This window comes from Mustela nivalis (genome assembly GCF_964662115.1).
Source record: "Mustela nivalis genome assembly, chromosome: 4".
Lineage (NCBI taxonomy): Eukaryota > Metazoa > Chordata > Mammalia > Carnivora > Mustelidae > Mustela > Mustela nivalis.
In genome coordinates, this window is record NC_139023.1 from 127,523,115 (window position 1) to 127,540,808 (window position 17,694).

Consider the following 17,694-nt stretch of genomic DNA (forward strand, 5'->3'; position numbering starts at 1 on the left):
AGAAGGAAGGACCTAAATGTGAGACCTGAAACCATCAAAATCCTAAAAGAGAGCACAGACAGTAACTTCTCTGACATCAGAGACTTTTTTCTAGTCCCCGGAGGCAAGGGAAACAAAAGCAAAAATAAACTATTAGGACTATATCAATATAAAAAGCTTCTGCACAACAAAGGACGCAATTAATAAAACTAAAAGGCAATCTGTGAATTGGGAGAAGATATTTGCAAGTAACATATCTAAAAAAGATTAGGGTCCAAAATATATAAAGAGCTTATAAAACTCAACACGTAAAAAGTGAATAATCCAACTGAAAAATGGGTGGAAGACTAGAACAGACATTTTTCCAAAGAAAACTTACATATGGCAACAAACACATAAAAAGATGCTCAATATCACTAACCGTCAGGGAAATGCAAATCAACACTATAATGACATGTCACCTTACACCTGTCAAAAATGGCTAAAATTAACAACACAAGAAACAACAGGTGTTAACAAGGATTTGGAGAAAGGGGAACCCTCATGCACTATTGGTGGGAATGCAAACTGGTGTATTCACTCTGGAAAACAGTATGGAGGTTCCTCAGAAAGTTAAAAATAGAGGTGCTTACTCTGCAGTCCAGTAATTGCTCTACTGGGTATTTACCCAAAGAATACAAAAACACCAATTCAGAGGGATACATACATCCCTATGTTTATAGTAGCATTATTTATAATAACCAAGATATCAAAGCAGCCCAAATGTCCATCAATTGACAAATGTGTAAAGAAGTAGAATACACACACACACACACACACATAATATATACAATGGAATATTATTCAGTCATCAAAAGAATAAAATCTTGCCATTTGCAATAACATGGATGAAGTTAGAGAATATAATGCTAAGTGAAATAAGTCAGAGAAAGACAAATGCCATATGATTTCACACATGTGGAATTTAAAAAACAAATGAGGAAAGGAAAAAAGAAAGAGAGAAAGAGAGAGAGAGAGAAACCAAGAAACAGACTCTTTAACTATAGAGAAAGAACTGATGGTACCAGAGAGGAGGTGGGTTGAGATTGGGTGAAATAGGTGATAGGGATTTAGGAGGGCACTTGTCATATGGGTACCAGGTGACTATAAACACGGAAAAGAGAAAAAAAAACTTGAGAAGAGAAAAGAATGCCCAGAGGTTTCTTTGGAACCTGTCTTTGAACTATAGCTGGATGAAAGTTTTGGACTCTTACTTAGTTTGGCCTTCCTAAGTGTTAATTGAAGTAACAGGTTCCCAGTATTTGTGAGACCTGTATTTAAATTTAACTCCGTACTTACTCAACAATTATTACGTGTCAGGCATTGTGTTGGTATCTTTCATGTATTTCATAATTAAATTATTTGTAATAATGAAATGAAGTACCATTTTTATTTGGTCAAAGTAGAAAAAAAATAAAATTGCTTACAAAATCTTTAGGAGGATTTTCAGGGAAGATGTATTTGAGGTATATATTTAGGGATGGCTAGGGAAGATTATGTGAAATGTAGGATTGAGTTATGGTATAAAGAATCTTTGGGGGCGCCTGGGTGGCTCAGCAGGTTAAAGCCTCTGCCTTCGGCTCGGATCATGATCCCAGGGTTCTGCGATCGAGCCTCGCATCGGGCTCTCTGCTCAGTGGGGAGCCTGCTTCCTCCTCTCTCTCTGCCTGCCTCTCTGCCTGCTTGTGACCTCTGTCTGTCAAATAGATAAATAAAATCTTAAAAAAAAAAATTCTTTGGATAATCAACTTTTCCTTTGAAATCATAGTACTAATGGGGGGGATATATTGGGTTCAGGGAGAGAAGAAAAACTTCTGACTATACCTCCTACAATAGCTTTATTTTGTATTGGCTTAGGGCTTTAATTCGTTTGGCATATCCATAGAAAAAACAGCATTTTAAAATGTCATTTCTTTGAACAATAAAATATTAGAAATGAGATTTGTAAAATTTCTTGTTTCTAGATAACAAAGAGTAAATTCTTCTACCTTCTCCTGCAGAATCTCTCCAAAACACTTTGGTCTTTCTTCTCAGGTAGGGGGAATAGGGAGGAAATCGATACAGAGTGGTGGATAAGTGAAGTAAATGATATTGGAGACCTGGAGTTCTATTTTGTATTCTTCCAAACTACCAAACCTATAATTTTACACGGTTTATTTTCTATGAAAAATGAATAAATTATTTTATTGCTTTCCTTGAGTTATGACCAAGCCTAATTAAAATACATGTAAAGCACATTGAGATCTATGGATAAACAGTATGGATATTATAAATAAATAAACATAATAATCCTAAATGTGGTTAATAATTACTGAGAATAGTCCATTTTTTCTCAGTTTCATAGTAATTAAAAATCAAACACAATAGATGGAAAAATATGAATGAATACAATGGCATTAAATTTAGCATGGAAAGGTCTTACATTAAGTAGTGTCCTGAACTAGTAACATAATCTCTGTCTTTTGGATCTTTGTTACTGATAGAAGTTATTAGATGTTCTTAACATAGGATAGAAGGTTGTTACATGGTCATTTTTCTAGCCATCTATTTAATGCTATTCATTAAATTGAGATGGGTAAGGAATGGAGCAAATAAAACTCCAATTGAGGCTACTTCAAGGTCGAGTATAAGTTCTTGTTTGTATAAAATCTGTAATGGGAGTCTCTTAAATTTTTGGTTTATATTTTATTTCTCAAGTGGTGTTTGACATATTATAGCCTGGCATAATTGTGTTTCAAAAGTACAGGGTAGTAGGAATAGTAAAATTTCAGCATTACAGTCATGAGTTTTAAGATATGTAGGTTGTAGGCACAGAGCCAGATTGTGAGAGAAATCACACCAAGTCTCAGCACAGAAAAGCAGTAGTGCCTGAGGATGTGTGATTTTCTGACATCACCTATCAGGTTCTCCCATTTAGCTTCCTTCTTCAGAGAAGTGACACATTTTCTCAGAGAGAGGCAAGCAATGGCAAACCTTCACATGTAAGGTCAGACACTATCAGCATGGGGGTAATTTGACTTAAACTTGGAGAAGAGTTTTTGTCACATGGACATGTGAGACACGGGGTAGATGGATGAAAGTTATAGAACTTGATTATTTAGGTAATGGTTTGGTAACACATTAACTCTGCATGTGTGTGTGTGTGTGTGTGTGTGTGCACGCCCGCGCGCGCACGCACACGCATGTGTGCATGTGGTAAAATATGCACATTTAAACTTATCATTTTAACCATTTTTAAGTGTACATAGTTCAGTGGTATTAAGTACATTCACACTGTTACATGGCCATTGCTACCACCCATCTTCAGGATTTTTTCATCCTTCCAAGCTGAAACTCCATACTCATTACACAGTAACTCTTTCTTACCCTCTTCCCCCAGCCCCTGGCAACCACCATCCTCCTTTTGGTCTATGAATTTAACTTCTAGTCTAGGTACTTCATATAATTGGAATTCTATGGTATTTGTCTTTTTCTGGATGGATTATTACACTTAACATAGTGTCTTCTAGGTTAATTTTTTTAACTTGTTATAGAATTTTATTTCTTTTAAAGACTAAGTAATATCCAATTGTAAGTATATACTACATTTTGTTTATACATTCATTTATAGATGGACACTTGACGTGGATAGTTTGTACCTTTTGATACCATGTACATATTTAAAAGAATGTTTTTTAGAGCAGTTTAGATTTACAACAAAATTGCAGGAAAGGTACAGAGATTTCTCATATATCTCCTGCCCCCTCACATGCATAGCTTCCCCCATTATCAACATCACTCACAAGAATGGTTCATTTTTAAACTCAGTATGAACCTACATTGACATATCACATTTACCCAAAGTCCATAGTTTGCCTTAGGGTTCATTCTTGATGTTGTATGTTCAGTGGGTTTGGACGAATGTATAAAGACATCCATCGATCATCATAATACCATACTGAGTATTTTCTTTGTTCTAAAAATATTCTGTGCTCTACCTGTTCATCACCCATAGCAACCACAGATCTTTTTATTGCTTCCATAGTTTTGCCTTTTCCAGAATGTCATATAGTTGGAATCATACAGTATTCAGCCTTTTCACATTGGCTTCCTTCACTTAGTAATATGCATTTATGTTTCCTCCATGTTTTTACACAGTTTGATAGCTCGTTTCTTTTTAGTGCTGAATAATACTCCATTGTCTTGCTGTACTACCATTTATTTATCTGTCCATCTCCTGAAATTCATCTTAGTTGCTTCTAAATTTTGGCAATTTTGAATAAAGCTCTTTAAACATCTGTGTAGTTTTTTTGTATAAACATAAGTTTTTATTTTTAAAAAGATTATGTGTGAGAGAGAGAGCAAGAGAGAGAGAGAGAACACAAGCTCAGGGGAGGTGGGAGGGAGAGGGGGAAGAGGTGAGAAGGAGACTCCCCGCTGAGCAGGGAGTCTGAGGCGCAGGGCTTTTATCCCAGGACTCTGGGATTATAACCTGAGCCAAATGCAGATGCTTGCTTAACCAACTGAGCCACCCAGGTGCTCCAACGTAAGTCTTCAACTCTTTTGAGTAAATATCAAGGAGTGTGATTGCTGGATTACATGATAGGTGTGTTTAGTTTCATAAGAAACCACCACACTGTCTTCTAAAGTGGCTGTACCATTTTACCTTCCTACCAGCAATGAGTGAATTTTCCATTGCTCCAAAACCTCACCAGCATTTGGTGTTGTCAGTGTTTTGAATTTTGACCATTCTAATAGGTATGGGGTGTTATCTCACTCTTGTTTTAGTTTGCATTTCCCTGATGACATATACATGGAGCATCTTTTCATATGCTTATTTTCCATTTGTATATCTTCTTTGGTGAGGTGTCTTTTAAGGTCTTTGGCCCATTCATCACATTTTATCTTACTCTTGGGTTTTAGGAGTTCTTTATCAGATGTGTCTTTTGCAAATATTTATTCCTGATCTGTGGCTTGCCTTCTAATTTTCTTAATACTGTTTTTTTTTTTTTTTTTTTCTACAGAGGAGAAGTTCATTTTAATGAATTCTAGCTTAACAATTATTTCTTTCATGGATTGTGTTTTGGTGTTGTATCTAAAAAGGTATTACCATATGCAAGGTTATCTAGGTTTTCTCTGTTATTTTGTAGGAGTTTTATGATTTTGCATTTTACATTTAGGTTTGTGACAGTTTTGAATTACTTTTTGTGAAGGGTATGAAGTCTGTGCCTAGACTTATCTATTTATTGCATGTGGATGTCCAGTTATTCCTGTGCCATTTGTTGGAGAGACTGTGTTTTCTGCATTATATTGCCCATGCTCCTTTGTCAAAGATAAGGGCCATTTACTTTTTTTTTTTTTTTTTTAAAGATTTTACTTACTCATCTATTTGTCAATGAGAGAGTACATACAAGCAGGCAGAGAGGCAGGCAGAGGCAACGAGAGAAGCAGGCTCCTCACTGAGCAAGGAGCCTGATCGGACTCGATCCCAGAACCCCGGGATCATGACCCAAGCCAAAGACAGCTGCTCAACCAACTGATCCACCCAGGTGTCCCAAGCCATTTACTTTTAAATCATTCATTTGTTTATGGTAGAAAAGCATTTGGGATTTTGATAAGAACTAGTTTACAAGATCAAACATGGTTTTGCTAATGTCCATTCTTGATCATTGAAGATTTTATTCATTCAGAAAAGGCAAGAGCCTGTGATGTGTACCATGCTAAAGGGCTACAAGTACAGTGGCACATCGAACCTGATGAACTAATTCCATGATTAAATGTAAAATTAGAACAGTAATAACTATTATAGGGAAGTGATACACAATATCATGATAACTTTGAGGGCATTTCACCAGAGGTTTTTAGGGGTGGAGTAAGAATCAATCAGGAAATGGGGGGGGGGGGTGAAGGAATGTTCTAGGCAGAGGAAATACTGTGTAGAAAGACCTTTTTGCTCATTGAAAGAAACAAGAGTAGCCCAGGTGACCTGGAAGACATGAGCATGGCATAATTCTTAAAACCATCTACAAATTTTGCACATTGTAAAAGGAGTTTTAGTTTGTATGCTAGAGCAATGGGAAGCCATTGATTTTTTGTTTGTTTGTTTTTTTAAAGATTTTATTTATTTATTTGACAGAGAGAGAGATCACAAGTAGGCAGAATCAGGCAGAGAGAGAGGGGGAAGCAGGCTCCCCGACAAGCAGAGAGCCCGAAGCGGGGCTTGATCCCAGGACTCTGAGACCATGACCCGAGCCAAAGGCAGTGGCTCAATCCACTGAGCCACCCAGGTGCCCCCCATTGATACGTTTTAATTGAAGAAAGGGCTCAACAGGTTAGGTTGAAATGACCAGATTTTAGTTTTTAAAAGATCTTAGGAAGAGTATGTTGAATGGATAGGGTGGGTGAGGTTAAAATTGAATCCAGACAGTTCAATAAAGACACTTCTTCAATTCTTATGGCAAAAAGTAATGAATGGGATGATAGCAGAAATTAAGAGAAATTTAAGTTTGAGAAAAGGTAGAGGATTTAGTTAATGGGATATTGTGATGGATTGGGCTTTGAGAAAGGTGTTAAGGATAACTCGTAGATGTATAAATTATATAATAGGACCGTGATGGTCCTTCATTGAAGAAGTGTGTGAGATGAGGAAGTGGTAGAAGCCAAAACAGGTAATTCTTGAGAAATTTGGTTATGAGGTGGGTTAGTGTGATGGCAGTTATACTGTAGCCATGGGAAAATGTAGGCTCTAAAGAAGGTTTCTGTTCTTTGTTTTGTTTTTGAGATGTGAGAGACCTGAGCATATTTAGAAGCCAGTGCAGAGACCTGCTAGTTGTGAGGGAGAGGTTGAATATATGTGGGGAAGAAGGGATATGGATAATATAACAAGTCTATGAAAGGGGTATACTGGGGATGGGCAGGAGAGAAGGATCCAAAATAGTCATGGGCAGGGAGTGGTTGCCTTTAGATAATGAGAGGGGAAAAGAAAAGAGAATAGGATGGGTGTAGTTTTAAGTAGACAAGAAACACAAATTAGCAAGTACTGACAATTTCAAAGTCAATTATTAAAGTTGCTAGATTTTCCATTTCCATTTTCTACTATGTATTCCATTTATAGACAGATTTGCCTATGAGAAATTGACCAGTACTTCAGAGTTAAAATGTCCTTATTCTTTGTCAGCTGTAATGCTGTCTTTCAAATAACCTGCTAACCCAGATGAAATTAAGAGTTAATGGTAAAATAACATATCCTCATTAGATTTAAACTTTACCTCTAAAAGTTTGAATTTTTTAAAAATTGTGAGTGTGTTTATTTTGTTATTATTTGCAACGTGCTGTGTGTGCGTGTGTGTGTGTGTGTGTGTGTTTGTGAAAATCACATCTTCTAAATTTATATAAAGCTTGTTAAATGTGCATTTTGGAAATTTTTGATAGATACTTACTTCCTGTAGCACAGTAATGTTTGAGGGTGGGGAAGAGGTCACATCCATTCTCTTATCTTCAGACTGGTGAAAAATCATATTTTAGTTCAAAGCTATTCAAGTAAGTCCTTGCTCCGTTTTCCCACCCTGTCTTCAGTGATATTATTTGGAGTCAGCAATCAATGGATTCCATCCCTCTGAGACTTGCTTAACCTGCAGCCGCTGATATAATCCAGGCAAGAGCTTGTTACTTTATCTGAATTGTCCATCGCTACCTTAATGAGTGAAATGGTTAAGTAGAGGAGGGGGCGAGTCTTAAGGAATGTGTGTACCATTTGAGCTGAATATTTCAGTGTATGTAGAGAGAGGGAGGGTGAGAGAGAAATCCACTTACATCACTAGAACTGCATTGAGTGTGAGCCTTGCAGGTTAAGAGACAGACTCCAGTGTCTTGCTTTCTGCAGGAAGCAGCAATGCCGTTTGTTCCCTAAGAGGAATTTTTTATTTAGAAAAGGAAGCTTTCTCTCTACCCAGGAAATGGCTTTCCTTGTGCGTTGCTATGCCAACTGCCTGCAGCCATGGTCCTCCAAAGTAAGCACAATAATGTAATTATATTGGTGTATTGCATTCAGACTCATGATTCTCGAGATTGTGTGTGTGCATGTGCTGTGTCTCTGTTAGTGACTCTCTTGCTAGCAGTCATGCTTGTGTTGAGTGTGAGGGACAGACATCATTAAATTAAATGTCCATCAGTGTCATGCTGCTAAGATTAATTGTGCAAACTTGGTTAGTGGAGTGGGACAGAGATCACTGGTCACCACTCTGTCAGCATCATTAGCAGCTAGGGAGGAGGTCCCGATTCACATGCTCTGCCCTGATTTTTTTTCTTTCTTTCTTTTCCTCTTTTCTCTCTTTTTTTTTTCCTTGGTTGGAGGGATCCGTATGTGTGATTGCAGATGAAACAAGAGTATTAACAATGCTCGGCTGAATGCTACAGACTGGTTCTTATACCACCCTGACTAATATAATTCTGTATTAAGCCTTTTTGAGGGGAGTCTGTGTGCAGTCAGCCATTTTAGCTTTTTTTTTTTCCTTCTTTTCTTTTGGCTCTTGCTCTTCAATCTCAGAAATGATCTTGTTCTCACGGAAGGCTGAGAGCTGTATAAGGTTTCCTCAGTCTTATCCTAGCCTCAGATGGTTAGAGTTTCAGTGTTATAAAAATGGAGACGAACACCGTTGTTCGGATTCCTTTTCTGGTCTACAAGTGTGAGGGGTTTTTTAAGCTCACCAGTAGTGACACTTTAAGCTGCAGCTTGGTTTCCTCCTCCTTCTTCCTTTTTTTTTCCTTTTTCTTTTTTCTTTTAATTTAATGCTGTAGAGGGTGACTTGCCATCCATGAGAGATTGGTACATGATGTGTAAATTCAGTTCAGCATATGTTTCTTCATTATGAAACCACTAGCAATCCCAGCTAACCATGGAGTTATGGGCCAGCAGGAGAAACATTCAGTAAGTATCGCAAATGCTGCTTGTGCTTCAACAGCACGTCAGAGAGAATTGCTTTAAAATGGGAATTATTGCTGCTTCTGTTCAGGGAAAACAGGTTTTTTAGAGGGTGTAATAGTCTGCTTGGAGGAGGGGAGGGTAAGTTACGACTGGCTTGTGCTTCCTATTTTGTTGTAATTTTTATTTAAAAATTTTAACAAGACCAACAATTCATTTAAGGCAAAATATTGGACAGCCAGTTTCTATCATCAAAAATGAGAACTTGACAATTCAGTTTTAACATAATACTCAAATAGTTTTTTAAAAAAATGTTTTTTATAGTTGAATTTAATGAGCAATCATGAAAAGGGTTATTGGGAGCAGGCGTCTGTGGTAAGGAATTCACATATACGTTTGAGGGAAGGAGAGCTCTGGATATTGATTTGGTAATAAAATGTTCGGTCAGTGGGACTCATCTGACTTCTTAACGTGCATTAATAGGTGATAAAAGCAGAGAATAATTTTTTTTAATGTCACAAGTATTGTTCTTTATAATTGATCCCATGAGTCAGCTATGCATTTGTCATGCTGAAATCCCACAGGCAGTTTACTGCTGTTTGTGGGAAACACTTTTCTATGGTTAACACCAAGTCTTCGCCTCCTGTTTTAGGAATGGGAGTTCTCACAGTGCTACTTTTATGTTACAATGTTGGAAGTTTTCTGCCATCACAAGAATTCATATTTTTATATATCTATTCTTTAAATTCCCCAAATCAAAACATAGGAATTTAGGCGGCTTATATAGTAGTCTAAGTATTTTTGAATTGCCTATTTTTACACCATAGCATAAACAAGTATTCTATTAGGGTATAGGAATTAACTTCTATATTCTAAAAAGGATAAGATGTTAAAATGCGAAAATGGAGATAGATCGGTAAGGCTTTGAAAATTTATAGAGAGGAGGCCATGAATGTGGAGTATTTATATGCTTAGGTTTATGTGTATAGTTTGTTTATAATGATGAACAAAAATATAAATTAAATCCAAGAGATTTTCGTAGATGAAGTAACTGTTAAGGTACTATCCCACTTTTCCAGTGAACCACAGGATGTTCTTAGGGCAGTATCTGTGGTGGAAACATGTTATGATGCTGTGCTTAGAGCCCAGCCCTTCATAATGAGATCCTAATGGTAGCTCACTAATTAAATCTCTTTGGGTCAGATCTAGGAAAAGACCAGCCTTATACTTATTTCACTAATAAGAAAGGTTGTTATAGAAAAGTTCTATTGTAGTTTGATTTTTTTAACAGGGCCTTTGAAATTAAGCTCCTCTGTTTTCATGGTTTCTCCAGGTAAAAGTGAGAATATTACTTAAGACTACTTGAGGAACCTTTGAAGGAAAGTTTAAACTACAGGGTTCTTATCTCCCTTTTTCATGCAACCTTTCTCCAAATGGAGGGAGAGGGGTATTTAAATTAATAATATAATTTTAGTGAACAAAGAAAATTGTTAAAATTATTTACTGGTGGTGGTGGTGGGGCAGGGGTAGAGTATTACTAGATTGGTGACAAGAGCACTTGGGACAGATAACACCAAATAAAATGTAACCTACAGCACCTGGTATACTGTTCTGTAAGCATGTTTGTTTCCTAACAGGTGCTTTATGTATCTATTTTACTGAAATTTAGGGTAACACTATGACAAAAACAACTGCAGCCATAAAATAGCCTTGAATCAAGCAATTTCTAAAAAACATGTGAGTTGGTATTTCCCATGATACTTTTACAAGTTGGATTACTAGAATTGGCCATCGTAGAACATCTTGTGCGGCAGAGCTGGTAGCGTACGGTGTCAAGATCTTGCGCTGTACTCGTTGATGAGTTTTCTGGTCATTTAAACTTTGCTGTGTGGTGAGTGGACCTTTAGGATTTTAATGATTTACAAGGAGTTGACTAGGAGAATAATTACTTTGACTCTCACATAACAGGTGACTCATGAACTGTTGAACAAAAATAAGTGAGAATAACCCACTTTTGACTTATGAGGCTTATGAGAATAATGTCAGAGCTAATTTTAAATGAGTAAAATTTAGTAAATTCGCAAATACTTCTTTCTTGATGCTTTTTTTTTTTTTTTTTAAGATTTTTATTTATTTGACAGAGAGAGAAATCACAAGTAGGCAGAGAGGCAGGCAGAGGGTAGGGGAAGCAGGCTACCACTGAACAGAGAGCCTGATGCAGGGCTCGATCCCAGGACCCTGAGATCATGACCTGAGCGGAAGGCAGAGGCTTTTGTGGCTTTTTAAGTGGTTTCGCTTCTTTGACAGTAGAAGATAGTGAGAAACTAAAAAGCAAAAAATGTTAAATTGGGTGCTTTTAAAAGAGCTGTGATTCAGCACCAGTGATAAACTCACTTATTCTGCTTTGTCAGGATTTTTCAGATCTTAGGGACTTTTTTTTATTTCTGGCTAACCCAGTTGCTGGCACATAGTAGGTGCACAATAACACTGTTGAATTTCTCATTTAATTGTATTTTTGGATTGATGAAGTCTCATTTAACCCTCTAAACTAGTAAATTTCATCCCCATCTCCATTCCCCATCCCAGTTCTAGAAAGTCGGTTGATAACACTGAGATGGATACCTGTGCGTCACCGAAAATGTACCTGGCACCGGGCTCTGTCCTTACAGTCATCTAGTGCTTTCAGTTAGTCTTCAGAGGACTCTACTGGTTTCATGGATTTTGAGAATAAAATACATTTTAAAAAGTATCATAAAACTGTACTTTCCAAAAGACTACCGTTGAGCACCAGTTATACAGATTGCGAATAAATATTTCATGAAAATCTTTTATAAGCTCAGTAGGTTGGGGAAAGCCTTGGGATGACATTAAAGGTGTCACTACTCTGTTTACCAACTGTTTTTTAGTGTGCCTGAGGTTATCTAATGGGAAGGGTATTCCTTGAGCATTCTTTTAAAAATTCTGCACATAGGATAACTTTGAATCTTTGCAGATTTTTAAATGAATTACTTAAAATGAGTTAGCTTGATACTGTGAAACCGATAACCCCTTTTCCAGTTGTGCATTTTTTCTAGAAATTACCGGTATAGGTAGTGAGCTGTACTTACAGTAGATGAAACCTCAGACGTGATTGAATAATAATTTTAAATAGTGGTGTACATAAGAGAATGCTTTACTTAAACGTATGAAATAAATCACAATAGCTGTCATTTATCGAGCACTTATTGTATGACAAGCACTATGTATTATCTGACTTAATTATTACAACAACCCTCTAAAGACAGAGGTATCACCACCTTTTTAGAGATAATGAAATTGAGGCTTAGCAGGATAAAAATAAATTTTTCCAATGTCTAGTAAAGGTGGAGCCGTGATTGGAAGCCAGGTTTGTCTGGTTTCACAGGACTAGTTTAACCACAGACCTATACTACTTCTCCTTATGTAGCCAAATTTAGAGTACATTAAGTGTATAGACTGCATAATTATGAAAGTTGGTATTAAACAGTGAAATACATAACTTAGAAAAAAATGCTTACTTTTCTTCCTGGTGTTTGTGACATTCCAAGAACTGTCAGTTGAAAAAAGCAACAATATCATGATCAAAATCATTGTATAAAACTTGCATAAAAGAGGGACGCCTGGGTGGCTCAGTTGGTTAAGCAGCTGCCTTCAGCTCAGGTCATGATCCCAGCGTTCTGGGATCGAGTCCCACATCTGGCTCCTTGCTTGGCAGGGAGCCAGCTTCTCCCTCTCCCTCTGCCTGCCACTCTGTCTGCCTGTGCTCAATCTCGCTCCTCTCTCTCTGACAAATAAATAAAATCTTAAAAAAAAAAAAACTTTCATAAAAGTAGTTTTATAAAGCTACTTATTGCTATGTGAAATTTTGATGTCATCTTGAAACCTAAGTTGGGATAATCAGGAATAGATGCCATTTAGCTCACTCAGTTCCTTCTTCTTTCAGTTTTTCTGTGTTTGGCCTTATACACACATACCTTTTTATTTTTGCTGCTTAATTCTTTAAACATAATCTTCATGCCTCAACTTCCGCTGTTCCCTTTGTAACTTGTGATAGCCTGACCTTGGCCACTTGTGCTCCTTTAGAAGCACTTGAGTCTTGGTGTTTCTTCTACCCTGTCTATATACTTCAGGGAAATCTGCATCTATCATGGAACCCAACCTGAATTCATGATTGCCTCTCTGAAGTCCATACTGGTCATGGCTTGTTTGTAGCCATAAATATAAATTTCATTATTTCATTAGCCCTAACCAAGAAGGATATAATGTAGCATAACCATATGTCTGAATTCCTGTGGTCACTAAGGTCCTCTATAATCTGCCTTCTCTTCCCTGTGAATATACTTTTCCCCCAATTTTGACTTTTTTATTTAGGACAAGATGATCTGATCACAGACCCTTCAGATTCATTCTCTTTTCCTGTTCCTCAGCACTGAATGGTCTTTGCTTGACTTTCACTTGCTCCTATTCTCTTCATATTCATCTCTGCTTTTTCTGAATAATGATTTAGTGGCACTAATATGTAAGCTTAATTTTATTTATTCTTCTAACCAGTGCTTGTAAATTGGTTTATTTACAGTTAGATAAGAGATCATATCTTGAATGAATTTTTTGCCTTCCTTGTAATAAGGATATAGTTGCAATTCAAAATTGCCAACTGTTGAAAGTACAGCATAGAGAAGGAAGATTAACATGTGAGGGTCTGAGGCAGGAAGATGTAGAAGCAACTGAGGAATCAGAAGTTTAGGAAAATCAAGGAGATTGTCATCATTGGAATGGATTATATTAGAGGGTAGGCCAATATAGGTGATGGAGAGGAAGATATTAGGATACCTGACAAATAATGACTATAGTTTGAAGATCGAGCAAAGGAGTGTTACCTCTTCTTCATCTTCACCCTCCCAAAGCAACCCCTCTATCTTTAACCAAAATAGATTTAAGAAAACTTGATTTTTAAGAAATAGCTCTTTTTCCTACCATGACAATTTGACCTTGTCTGTAAACACTGAGTAGAGTCTCTTTAATATAATTTGATTGATACGTTTTCCTTAGCGATGTAGAAAATAGCACTGAGATTAATTATAGATGTTAGGTTATGCATCTTTTGGGTTAAAACTCCACCTTTTCTTCATCTGATCCTTTTTTTTTTTCATCTATTATGACAGATATAGTTCCTGAGATGAAATAAACTCATCTCTTGGGGAGGTTTTTCCACTATGCTAGCTAACAAAGAGGCCTGAGAGGAAGCAATACCCTATTGTTTTATTCAAGGACAAGGTCATCTTGCCTTGGATTTTGGCCAAGAAACCCTAGCAACAAATAATAGATCTTTTTACCCTGTTAGAAGTGAAGAAATCTATTTTAGAAACTTGCAGTGTATTGCATGTACTACTTATATGTGTGAGATGGGAAAAAGCTATCTCTTGTGGGCTATATTAAAGAAAAATCCTTACTTTTAGTCAAGAGAAGAACCATACTTCCCATCCTTGCTTTTAAATATTGTTTAATAATTTAATAATGGTGCGTTTAAAAATAGACTGTATAAAAATTCAATTAAGATTAATGAGAAGACAAAAATCAACTTGAAAAAGAAAAAGAATATTTAAAATGCATGATTAGAAGCTCAATTATTTCTTCTCCTTTAACTGTTTAACCATAGTAAGATCACTAATCACAGTTTTTCCTTCTCATTTAAAATATCATATTTTATATGTTTGAAGTACTTATACTTAATTTGCACCAAAATAAATGCCCTGTAAATTTGGTCATGTAGCTGTAAATATCCCTGCATATCCATTTCCTTGAGTTTAGATCTGACAAAACTCTTAAATATTTTATTTAGGTAATCTGTTAAAGAATCTCTCCAGAGTAACTATGCAGTTTTCTTCATTTTGCTTTGTTTAATAACAGTCACGTAAAAATTATTTTTATTTAATTTAATTTTATTTAATTTAAATCCCTAATGAGGTACTTTACTTTATGTACTTAGTAAAAAGAAAAAGAATACCTTAGTACCATCACGTCTTTGGCAGTCTTTTGTAAACTTCGAAAAACTTCACCTGTTTAGATCAGATGACCATTTTATCATTATCAACGTATTTTATTTGGATTATGGTTTGGTTATGAACTTTAAAAAAAATTTTTTAAAAACAAAAGAACTTGAGTGGATGTATATAGACGTACACCTGTGTGTGTGTGTGTGTGTGTGTGTTTGTGAGTGTTTTAAAGGAAAGTTTGTATATGTGTCTTTCAGGTCCCTGTTAATTTCCTTGTTCTAAGATCTTTGCTCTCTCTGACCTCCTTATTTTTCTTGATCATTAAGAAATGAAATTTATTTTTGAAGACCTGACATACACTCATGATTATTTCCATTTACAGTATTAAAATGCCAGTGCTATTAGTACTGATGTAGGAGTTACACAGGACTGTTTAAATAATTGTGCCCAGGGGCACCTGGGTGGCTCAGTGGTTTGGGCTGCTGCCTTCGGCTTGGGTCATGATCTCAGGGTCCTGGGATCGAGCCCCGCATCGGGCTCTCTGCTCCACAGGAAGCCTGCTTCCCTCTCTCTCTCTCTTTCTCTCTGCCTGCCTCTCTGCCTACTTGCGATCTCTGTCTGTCAAATAAATAAATAAAATCTTTAATAAATAAATAAATAAATAAATAATTGTGCCCATTTTTTGGGAATGCAGATAAGAACCATATACAAAAGCATATAAGAAAACATAAGCATACATTTATACCGTAAAGCACATAGAGACATGATGTAACAGAATACATTCACAGAAGTGTTGTGCACCATACAGGTAGTCCTTTTAAGCTCTTGGTCCCTGTCCTTGCCTTTTTTGTTAGTAGAGAAACACCCTTGCCACCTAGAACTAGTCAGTTGTCAACCTTTGTCATTTCTTCTTCTTGACTGAACCGATAGCATAGGCCTTTTATGTTAGTTATGTTGTATTCTATCTTTTACTCATATATATTTAGTGTATGTATATAATATATAATGATGGATCTTATTCGTACAGTCTATAATGTCTGTCATATCTGCATAACTTACCAGTCAACCACTTATCAATGCTTCTTTAGTATGTTGAATCACTATATAAATATTGCCTATGCACTTTGAATCTCTTCATTCCATATCAGTACACAAGATCATACTGCATGTTCATTATACAGGCTCTTCTCAGAGATGTCTTAGTTATGGATTAACTTTACATTTGTTGATTGATAAAGTGATAGTCTGAAAACACCTTTCAGACTAAAATACATATTCTTTTTTTATGAATTCTAGAGAAATGGATGATTGGTTTATATATTGACTTGGAATGATTATAAAATGAAATACATATCTATACATTATTTATATATGTATATATACATATATATATAATGAATGTATTTAAGGCATGTGTAGTTGTTTGTGTAAAGTAATTAAAAGTAGTTAACCCATAATCTCATTTCTAATTTAGGTATATAGAAAAGGCTAGAATTTAACATTCTGTATGGCTTATTTTTTTGGTAAAAGCTATTTTTAGAGAACTTAAAAACATAGATTATGATGGGAGCACCTTATAATGAATTATTTCCAGTAGGTCAACTTTTCACTAAGTTTAAGTGCCTGTACACAACTTGATCCCTTTCATAATAAATGAAGACAAACATGGCTGTAAGAAAAGCTCTAGAACTGTAATCTTGATGGCTTCTGTTCTCCTAGAGAAACAGAATGGGTTCAATTAGACATTTCTACTCTCTGAACTATTTCAAATAAATGAAAGCACTCTTTTTTTTCCCTCTCAGTAATCAGGAAAAATTTGGAGGTAAATGAGGGTATTGTGACATGTAGTCTTTTTGGGTTTTATGGAACTGAGAAGTGCATAGCACTTTTACTGTTAGTGAAAGAGAAGATTGCTTGGAGTTATCAGTAAGGATTTAGAAGGATTCACTGGACCTGTAGTGGCTGGGCAAGGGGGAGCCAGGGGAGGTTGGCATAAGTTGAGTAAGGAGTACAGCTTACAGCCTTGGTTTCCAGTGATTGAGATGTGAAGGCTGAAATTAACTTTTTCTTTATAGATAATCTCATACTTTCTTGTTTTCTTAAAAATATACTTTGATTTGTATTAAGTGGCAATTAAAAATGGACATTTATGTTATATTTGTATTATTTTAATGTATAAATTTTCCCATTTCTTGTTTGAATTAACTTCATTTGTAAAAACAATCAAATGTCAAAATTATACTACTCTAGAGATAACATTTACCTAAATATAAAAATAATTTAAAATTATTTTAGAAGGGATACCTCTGAATAGGTAAACTAATTTTCGGTGCTTGTTTGCTTTGTTTTATGGCTATTCAGGGAGCAGTCTAACCTGTGGTTTGTCTGCATTATCAGTTTGGTGCATCATTTATAATTTTAAAAAATATATAACTTACATGTTCATTGAAGAGAAAGCAGGTGAAGACAAGGACAGAAAAAGAATCACAGTTTTACTAGTCAGATAAAACCATTGGTAACATTTTCATTTATTATGTTATGTTACCATACCATACAATCATTAGTTTTCAGTGTACATTTTAATACATATCTTATTACAGACATATTTGTATTATACCAGAGTAAAAAAAAATCTGGTAATAGCATTTGTTCTAGATTTTCCTTCCCCCCCAAAATATATGTAGGAAATATATTTAAGGACAACTGATTTAAGAGACACACTATAATTAGTATGAATCTTCTATCCTAAACTGCTTAGTCTACTTT

The 17,694-nt window shown here is 35.8% G+C and overlaps 1 protein-coding gene across 12 annotated transcripts in view; it reads left to right on the top strand.

Annotated features, from left to right (window-relative positions):
* The window catches only part of RAPGEF2 (Rap guanine nucleotide exchange factor 2), a 239,437-nt gene that overhangs the window by 141,720 nt on the left and 80,023 nt on the right, over positions 1-17,694 (top strand). Inside the window, exon 1 of one of the 12 annotated variants that reach the window (XM_082727767.1) lies at positions 7,867-8,006. The exons of 7 other annotated variants lie outside the window; for them this stretch is intronic. In XM_082727767.1, coding sequence (XP_082583893.1) covers positions 7,953-8,006 — 54 coding nt within the window. In that variant the 5' untranslated portion in view covers positions 7,867-7,952. Of the gene's footprint in view, positions 1-7,866; positions 8,007-8,545; positions 8,924-17,694 lie in introns of those variants that run through there. 4 more of the 12 variants (XM_082727770.1, XM_082727779.1, XM_082727768.1 and 1 more) reach the window with 4 other exon arrangements.